Genomic DNA, 9,358 nt, shown 5'->3' on the forward strand with positions numbered 1-9,358 from the left:
CCGGGGGGGTCCGGGGGGGTGGGGAGGAAGGAATCTACTTGAGATTCTCTTTCTCTCTCCCTCTTCCCCTCCCCCCACTACTCACACACTCTCTCTAAAATAAATAAATCTTTAAAAATTTATAAATAAAGTATATGCAAATAGAATCCAGTGTTGTAATGAAAGAATCAGACACCAGAATCAAATAAGGGAATTCCCAGGAAGAGATGAATGGCTCAGAACAAGGAAATCTGTCAATCCACTTCATCACGTGGCCGGGCAGTTGGCAGTGTGTTGACGGAGAAAGACTGCTTTTCATTAGTTGCCTAAGGAAATGAGACATAGCCGGGGAGCAGTATTCAAGGCTGTTGGGTATAACATTACTGAACTTTTAAAAAATCTAAATATACAGTAATAGGGAAATGCTTAACTATGTCTATTAAATAAACACATTATGCTTAAATTATAGATACATACTGTGGACTATTCTATGAAAAGGACTATTGTGAACCCACATAAAATATTTCAAGGACTATTTCAAAACGTGAAAATATATTCAAGATATGTTGTCCAATAAGTATAAAGGAAACAGATTTAAAGTAGTGTATTTGGGACACTTAACTCTGTGGAAACCGTACATATTTATCTGTGTGTGTATATGTACGTATATGTACATATGCCCATGAATGTTTAGGTTCCTTCCTTTCTTTGCTAGTAAAAAATGCTGCAATGGATAACCTCACGCTTTTGTTATTTTGCACAAATGTGAGGATCAAGTCATCGTATTTTTCTCCGTTTTAAGAGCTGAAAGCTGATTCTCACGTGTGCAAAATGACAAATGCAAAAGGCAATTCACTGTAATATTGTATGTGTGTCTGTCTGTCCGAATGTAAACATACACGTAGTAATTTCCAGGGGGAGAGAAAGAAAAGGCAATATAACAAAGTGTCACGGTGGTTATTTTAAGACAGTTTTAATTTTCTCCTTTATGCTTTGAATTTCTTTCCTTAATTAAATGTTAGCAAAACATTCAAAGTGCGACTCAAACAAAAGGAAAAGCATTGCACTTGTAAACAAGATATCTAAATGCAAGACGTTTATCCTGCTTGCAAATGCATCTGTAAAGAAAAATGATAGGGACTACCGCGAATAAGATATTTACAGAGTTTTTTTTTACAGTTTGGAAGTGGGTAGGCCAATAACATATATTCAAATGAAAATCGGTAGGAATATTCATTTTCAAAAATATGTGTGAATGTGTTGAGTTCAAGGCACAGGCACAACTGATGACCAGGAATTATTAACTGAACTGAATTGGTGCCCCTTTCCTTGGTGGCACCTAGACTCTTAAGACAGAAGATTAGGAGTGTTTCTGTCTAACTGCCACTCACCATCAATCATTCCACTGGGCTCTTCCATTTTTTGCAGCTGTCTCTGATGCTGCCATATTGCCTAAAAACAAACCAAAAAATAACAACAACGGAGAGCAATGAAACTGGTTTTTTCCTTGCCTCTGGGGAAGAAGCAAAAAGGGGGAAAAAATGATCCTTTATCTCCCTTCCGGGATTCTCTTCTCTTGCTTATATCCAGGTCCAGTGTAGAATTGATTCAACCTTTGGCAAATGTTTTTTTCCCGGGATATAACTTAATATTTGGTCTTGGGAGGGAAGAATACGATTATGTGAGAAACTCTGGCTTGCTGCCCAAAGCCACATCCTTATTGGATAATGTCCATGACTATTTAAAGAGTCTGAACCAAAGGAATGATGTCATGATTCCACTGGTAGGGAAAATTTTGTCTGGTAGGAGCACCCAGGATGATTTGTCTTGGAAATGCCCAGGGACTAGAGCTCAGAGGAATCTGGACACAAAGATACATTATATTATGGGCCTGGATTTTGGAGGTGGCTATGGGAACTGATCTGTGAACTCACCGGATATGGAGGATGAGGGGAGGAAAATGGTGGACCATGACTGGGGTTTGCAAGCCCATAGAACGTTAGTGCCTTGGACAGACAGAAGCTTGACCGTTGGACAATGACATGATGAGAATGCTCAGCTCACTTTGGGACACAGTGGTTTGGAATGTCTGTAAGCTGTTTAGAGTCGAACCCTATAACCTCAAACAAGAGGTGTATTTGAGAACTATCAGCTTGGGCAAGAAGGTAGAGCCCTCATGAAGCATCAGTCTGTCGGGAATACAAGAGGCAAAGGGGTCTGGTGAGGGGGATGAATAGAGAGCATCCAGGGGCTGTGATGCCAGGGGAAGAAAAGATGGTTTCAAGAGCGAGACGAAAGGAAACAGAAGCAGACCTCTAGCCCCGAGAAGATGGCACAGCTGTAAACCATGGTTTAGATAAACTTTAGCAAAGACTTCATGCCCCCTTCCCCCCTTGCTTTAGTTGAAATCAGAGGCAAAAAGACAATGTTGAATTGAAGTAATAACATAGGGATGAAGTGTTGTTTCGTGGCAAAACCACAGTTGCATTCAGTTTCAGAAGCCCTTAGAATGCCTTGAACTCTGAGCCTCGGCAACGGACACCCTATTGATTTTGTGACTCGTTCAATCCATGTGGACTTGGCCATTTATAGCGAAAAGAAATGCTTTTGAAATGTCGGGCTGTGTCATGTAGGGGCAGGACAGAGCCTAGAACCCCAGACTCCTGACCCCAAGCAGGGGACAGTTCACGTCAGCTTGCCCCCTCTCGGGAGGCACCCAGACACCTGTGTGTAAAGGCCCAGGACAAATCAAAGCCCCGTAAAGGTGTAAGCATCTTAAGTTGGGGCTAACCACACCCTAAAACACCCCTGCCCCCCAAAAGGATCTGCTTCTCTTGCCCAGTTCCCCACCCCATGTGTGTGGGGTGTTTTGCCAAATGGCCCTCAGTCTCCCTTCTCCTCCACCCACTTCCACCCCAACAAACCCGTTGCCGGTCAGCCAGATCCACAGATGTGGGCGGGTCTCCCTGGTGACAGAGGAAGCCTTGGTGCAGAAGGAGACAGACACAAGCAGCAGAGGAAGGTTCTTTGCGCCTTACACACCGCGTCCTGCCCTTCGCGTTTCCAGGGCATCGAAGTTGCCCAGGCTTTTCAGAAGGGCACCCTTGGACTCAGAGAAGCATATCGGGTGTCAAAGAGACGTGCTGTTGTGTGGGAGAGACAATGAAATGCCTGAACTCTTCTTTACACATCTCTTTTCTATGATTTCCAGGTGACCATCAGTATAACCATCCAATTTTAAGCAGCGCTGCCCAGACCCCTACACATGGTGAGAGACGGCTGTGAGCGCTCCGCGTTCCATCCCCATTCCGAGTGGTTCCATCTTGACTACTGATGCGTGTCAGGCATCAGACATATGGTCATGACTCACTGATGTTCACGGGTGTAAGGAGCCCACAAGGGCTCAGTCCCACCCTTAGACCGCTGACCCCCTCATGTCCTGTCTCTGAAACCAGAGCGATCTTCCAGCATGCAAAGGAAGGCGTGAGACCCTTCCCTGGCCCATTCTCATGCGCAATCTAGATCACTTCCTGCGGTCATCAATTCCATATGTCCACAGCAAGGAGGGAGCACTCGCCTTGGCCTGAGGCTGCTTGTGGTACCATTGACTAATGGCATGAGACTTGGCACAAACCCCATCAATCCACCCCAAACCAAGTAAGATTTGCTAACACTCAAAACCAGACCGGGTGACCTGAGCGTTCGCCCCTGGGCAGGGGAGGAAGCTCAAGGCTGTAGAGGACAGGAGTGTGAGAACAGCGCCAGAGGCTTACAAAACCACGTTTCCTTCCTATCACTTCCTCCTGCCAGGTCGCAAGGTAACATCTGGAACTGCAGAGAAAAACTATTTTTGGGACCCGCTCAAAGTTTGGTAGCACACAAGACAGCCATGTAAATTATGAACCATCAGTCATCTCTCTGTCTTTGCTCTGAAGGAGTGAAAACATCATTAAATTTTAGGGAGAGAGAAACTCAAAACAAAGATAAAATCTGCAGCTCGCTTAGCAGAGAGACCTATCACCCTCCTGTGAGATTATTCACTGACACGTGGAGTATTATAATCAGGAAGTTAGAACTGGACTGTTTTGATGTCCCTCTCTAGGGCTAGGTCCCTGGTGGAAATAGGTGACAAAGGCAATAGTTTAATAAGCCATTTCAGGTTGCAGGGTCTAGGGGAAAAAACCAGAACTGGAAGATATTGGAGAGATCTGTTAAGAAGCAGCAGGTCCCGGGGGGATGTGGACAGCGGGAAAAGACAGATGGGTTCAGATAGAAAACATGGTGGAGAAAGAATTGGGAAAACTTTGTTACTCACTGAATATGGCGGACATGAATATGGCCGACGAGAGTCAACTGTGAGTAAAATGGCAAGCCGTGCTCCATTAGAAGAGTGGGGGTTCTTAGGAACACAATCTGGAGAGGCAGGAAAGCAGCCAGTGTGTAGGGGAGATGAAGCTGTCCATGGTGCATTTGGATGTGGACATCTGAAGCTGGAGAGGACCACAAGAGGGTCAAGAAAAATGATTTAGCAGGCAGCTAGAAATGCAGACGGGCAGTCTGGAGGCAGGTTACAGCTGAAGATGTCAGGGATGTTTTGGAAGCAGGAACAGACGTCCTGGGAGTGAGGGCACAGACTGTGCGGAGAAGGCTGAAAGAGGAAAGCAGAAGGCAGAAGCAGAGAGCCTTGGGGGGTGCCCATGGTGATGACACAGTTGTGGGAAGAGGAGCCAGAAAAGGCAAACGAGGAATGCTCCGCTCACTCCTGAACATTCTGGAAGGATAAGTAGGAGCTGGGTTTCTCCAGAAGCCAACACAAACCCAGCCTCCTGAGGACAGAAGGAGGAGCCATTCTTCCCTACTCCTCTCCCTGTCTTTTTTTTCCCCAGCTGGTACAAGGGGGTGAGGGCAGGTAGATCTGGTCCATGCCCTTGAGCAGCTCACAGCCTGGTGGGAGCAGGGTTTTCTCTGCTTTCCTTGGAGGCTACACTTTCCCCCAGGAGCTGGCAGAGTGACCACCAAAGGGCAAGGTGGCCTGTGTCAACTTGATTAACCAAAGAGCATTAAGTGGGTCCTGATTTGGGGCCAAACGCTACGAAGGCATCAAATTGGAAAGCAAGATTTCTGCTGTCAAGGACATTGCCGTCTTTGGCGATCAACAAGACCATCTCAAGTCAACTGATCAGAGATCACACAGACACTAAACTGGGTGGGATTGCCTGGAAGAGGAATAGGGGCTTGAAGACCAGATATCACCGTGGGCTGAAAAGCTGTGACATTGCCTTAGCGAGGAGTCTTGAGTGAAGAGAGAATTTGGACAGAGGACGAGTAAGGAAGGACATTGTGATAGGAGAGAGAGCATGAACAAGGGGGCGGGGGTAATCACGGTGGAGACAGAAGACAAATGAGCTGGCCTCGGCTCAGCAGCATGAGTTGGAGAACAGTGGGGTTGAGGAAAGAGCATCCAGAAACGTTGCGTTTGGAAGTGGATAAGCTGAGCTATGCCCTCGGTGGGAGTATGATGCCAAAAGGCAGAGGGAAGTTTATTCTTCTCCAGCATCACCCGAAGTGAAGATAGGAGAGCTAGGGGACCAGTGGCTGTTACCCAGCTCTGGATAGCAGTGCTCCCAGCTTCCTGCCCACTCCACTTCCTGGCATCCGTCCCGATCCATGCCAGGGAGGCTCTTTCTGAACAGCATGTTCTGATCTCTCGGGGATGTAGAGCGTCCCTCACCCCCTCACATATGTACCGAGCTGGCATGAACACCAGCTCATTGGCTGGGCTCCCCTGGCTCCATCCCCAGTGTCTGGGGGGACCAGTGAAGGCAGGAAGGATAGAGAAGCTGGGAGTTCCCTGGAGTGAGGCTGCCCTTGGACCAAGCCTAGCAGGTGCTTCTCTTTGCCCCCCAGTTCCCAAGATTCCTGACTTTCATAGTTTGACACTCTTTGACAAGAGGCAAGGGGAGCCACAGTCTGGCCGTTCTTGGGGGGTTCCAAACCAAAGAGGATGGAGGGACAATGAGAGAGCCACCTGCCTACCTCATTTCGGGGAATGGTACCACTGTTGACTTCTCGCTGAGGCACAGCAAGTCCATCAAGCACCAAGGCATGTTTGCTTCTGTCCTTCCCAAGCACTCCCTCACCCCTACTGCATCTCCTCTCTCCTCCCAACCACAGAGCCCTGCTCACATCATTCACCTCATCTCCTGCTCGTCCTTTCTTCCATTCCCCCTCCTGTTCCTTTCCCCCCTGGTGTCTGGCATTGAACACACTCCCTTCTCTCTCTTCAGAGTTTGGAATCTCAAGGCTCTGTCTCAAGGGAAGGAGGGAGGAAAGGGGACTGAGGTGCTAAGCATTTTGCCTGCATTCTTCCCTCCAGCAACTCAGAGATAGCCAAGGGGGCCTTGAGGGAAAGAACTGGAGGGGGAGGAAGTAACTTTGTAGCTCACAGTGGCCTGTTGGGTGCAGGGCTTGGGGAGGCCCAAGGCTAAAGGGGGTGATGTGAGGGACAGAATGAGGGATGGAATGACATCATAGACTGTGTGGGATGGTGTCTTGGTGGAGCTGGGGTCCTGGACCCAGTTCTATGGGTGTGTGGACAAGACCAGTCACTCCACCTCTTTCAAATTCAGTTTTTTCTGAGCCTGAGAGCTACGAGGGAAAGGACAGAACTTTCAAACCAAAGTAGACAATTTTATGACCCCCCCCCAGCTCTATCAGGTGTATGTTTTCATCAGACACACACAGGGAGAAGGAGTTTGCCATTCAAGGAAGGGCAAGCCACCAGCATGGCCAGTGACAGCGAACATGGCACCTGCCCCCAGGCTTGTAGATAGCTGGGACTGGGTGTGAGGGAAACTGAGTCACCAGCACCACACGTGTCCTAGCGCAGGGGGCCAGGAAAGCAGGATGAGGTGTGACAGCTAGAACCTGGACCCTCCCCTCCACCTGCCCTGTGTCCTCACGAATGCCATGCACCCTTCCCTTCTTTTGCAGAGAAACCACGGATGAACAACATCCTGACATCGGCCACCGAGCCCTATGACCTCTCCTTCTCCCGCTCCTTCCAGAACTTGGCCCACCTGCCCCCATCCTATGAGTCTGCAGTGAAGACCCACCCCAGCAAGTACTCATCCTTGAAGAGACTCAGTAAGTGGGGTTTTGTCGGGCTTGGGGTCTGCTTCTGGGGCCTTTGTGACATTCTCTCGTGTGTTTCTCTCTTGCCCTACCCCTGAGGGGACAGGTATGGGGTTCCAAGAATAAAGAGTGAGGCTATGCGAGTCTAGGGAGGCTCCGGACATGGGTGGGTTTAAGACCCATGGAGACAATGTCAAGAAGGTACATGGCAGGAGAGCTCTTCTTTCCTAGCATTCTAACCCTTGGACCTTCTGCCTCCACGTCCCCATGGGGGCTCTTTTCATGACCACCCAACTGCGGGCCTGAGCCCTTGCTTGACGCTATGGGGGTGACCTACCCTGATGGAATTCATCCCACAGGTCTCCAAGTTGGAACAGTGAATTTCTAAGGTTAGAAGTGGGGGTCCCTGGTGATCTGAGGAATCTGATGAATGGTGGGGAAGAGGGAGGCAGGATCAACCCATCCAGGACCCTCTGGGCAAACTGTAGAGCCGTCAGCATGCCCACGTTCTGCAGAGATTTGGAAAACCGTAGGAAGCCTCGTTCCTGGAATTTGGGACAAAGCAGGCTGGTGTGCGTCCTGCGGAAGTTCAAGGGTAGAGCGGTCCGGATTGAGTGAGGTCCGCGTAGAGGATTGTTCTGGGCTGCTCATGTTGTGGGCGCAGCGAAGCAGGTGTTGGCTTGATTCTGTGCACACGTGGGGCTGGAGGCCCGTGTGTTGGCTTCCTAGCCAGAGAAGGTGTTACTGTGTTCCTAAGTCACCAGCCAAGCATGTTCACGAGTGCCTCCTGGTTGGTTGGAGCTTCCTTGGAGGAGAGGCTCTGAACCCTGTTGGAAGGCCACCAACTGCCTCTCCAGTGTTTCAGCCAGAGCTGTCCTGTCTCGGGACCATAGTGTGGTCGAAACAGCCCTAGAGCAGGATCTCGGGGGCTTGGCCATGCCAGCCACTCTGCCCTGAGCTCCCTGGGGACCTTCAGGAAGTCCCTGCACCCCTGGATTCTCAGGGTGGTCCTGGACCAGAGGCATCAGCATTGCTCAGAGCCCATGAGAGTTGCAGACTCCCGGGTCCACTCTGGGCCGGGAGGTTTGAATCAGAATCTGCATTTCACAAGCCCCCCCGGGGCGGGCTTTGCACATTCAGCCGGAGAAGTTCTCCTCCACCTGTCTGGGCCGTGGGGTACTCGTTCAGGCCTGGCCGCGCTGTCACAGTGTCAGCCCAGCTGACGTCTCTCTCTCTCCCTCTCCCCAGCGGACAAGGAGGCTGATGAGTATTACATGAGGCGGCGGCACCTGCCCGACCTGGCTGCCCGTGGCACCCTCCCCCTCAACGTCATCCAGATGTCCCAGCAGAAGCCCTTACCTCGAGAGAGACCGCGGCGGCCCATCCGGGCCATGTCACAGGACAGGGTCCTGTCCCCGGAGCGGGGCCTGCCCGACGACTTCGGCTTGCCCTACGACCGCATCCTGTCCGACGAGCAGCTGCTGTCCACGGAGCGCCTGCACTCCCAGGACCCGCTGCTGTCCCCGGAGCGGACGGCCTTCCCCGAGCAGTCCCTGTCGCGGGCCATCTCGCACACGGACGTCTTTGTGTCCACGCCCGTGCTGGACCGCTACCGCATGACCAAGATGCACTCCCATCCCAGTGCCTCCAGTAACTCCTATGCCACCCTGGGCAAGAGCCAGACAGCCGCCAAGCGCCAGGCCTTCGCCTCCCGCAGACACAACACGGTGGAGCAGCTGCACTACATCCCGGGCCACCACACCTGCTACACAGCCAGCAAGACGGAAGTGACCGTGTGACTGGCGGGCCAGGGCGGGGCCGCCGGGCGGGGCGGGGCCAGGAGGGGCCTGGTGCGGAGCCTCTGGCCCCAAGCGGCTCCCCTCTGCAGGAGGTGGGGGTGGGCCGCCTCTGCCCAGAAAGCCATACCCCCGGGGGGACACAGCCCGGTGGCTTGGCACAGCACACTCAGACCTGGGATCTAGAGCAATCTCTCTCACTCTCGCAGAAGCATCGAGGGGAGTGAGGCGAGGGGCTAGGCCCCAGTCCCACCCACCCCACCCTACCCCCACCACTAACTCCCTTTCAGCCCCTTGTCCCTCTCCCCCTCCAGGGGGCTCAGCGGCGGGTTCTGTCAGCTAAGAGACCCTGGCCCGACTGTGGTCCGAAGCTGCCTGGGTTTGGACTGGCCAGCAGGTGCAGTCAACCGGCTGACCAAATAGGCTACTTGGTCTCGTGCATTTACCTA

The 9,358-nt window shown here is 51.4% G+C and overlaps 1 protein-coding gene across 1 annotated transcript in view; it reads left to right on the plus strand.

Moving 5' to 3' along the window:
* The window catches only part of SHISA6 (shisa family member 6), a gene marked incomplete at its 5' end in the record, with an annotated part of 262,156 nt that extends 252,804 nt beyond the window's left edge, over positions 1-9,352 (plus strand). Inside the window, 3 exons of the mRNA XM_002921187.4 lie at positions 3,191-3,247; positions 6,973-7,125; positions 8,362-9,352. Coding sequence (XP_002921233.3) covers positions 3,191-3,247; positions 6,973-7,125; positions 8,362-8,912 — 761 coding nt within the window. The remainder of the gene's footprint in view (positions 1-3,190; positions 3,248-6,972; positions 7,126-8,361) is intronic.
* Between the last annotated feature and the right edge of the window lie 6 nt (positions 9,353-9,358).

The sequence above is a fragment of the Ailuropoda melanoleuca genome, chromosome 17 (assembly GCF_002007445.2).
Source record: "Ailuropoda melanoleuca isolate Jingjing chromosome 17, ASM200744v2, whole genome shotgun sequence".
Classification (NCBI taxonomy): domain Eukaryota; kingdom Metazoa; phylum Chordata; class Mammalia; order Carnivora; family Ursidae; genus Ailuropoda; species Ailuropoda melanoleuca.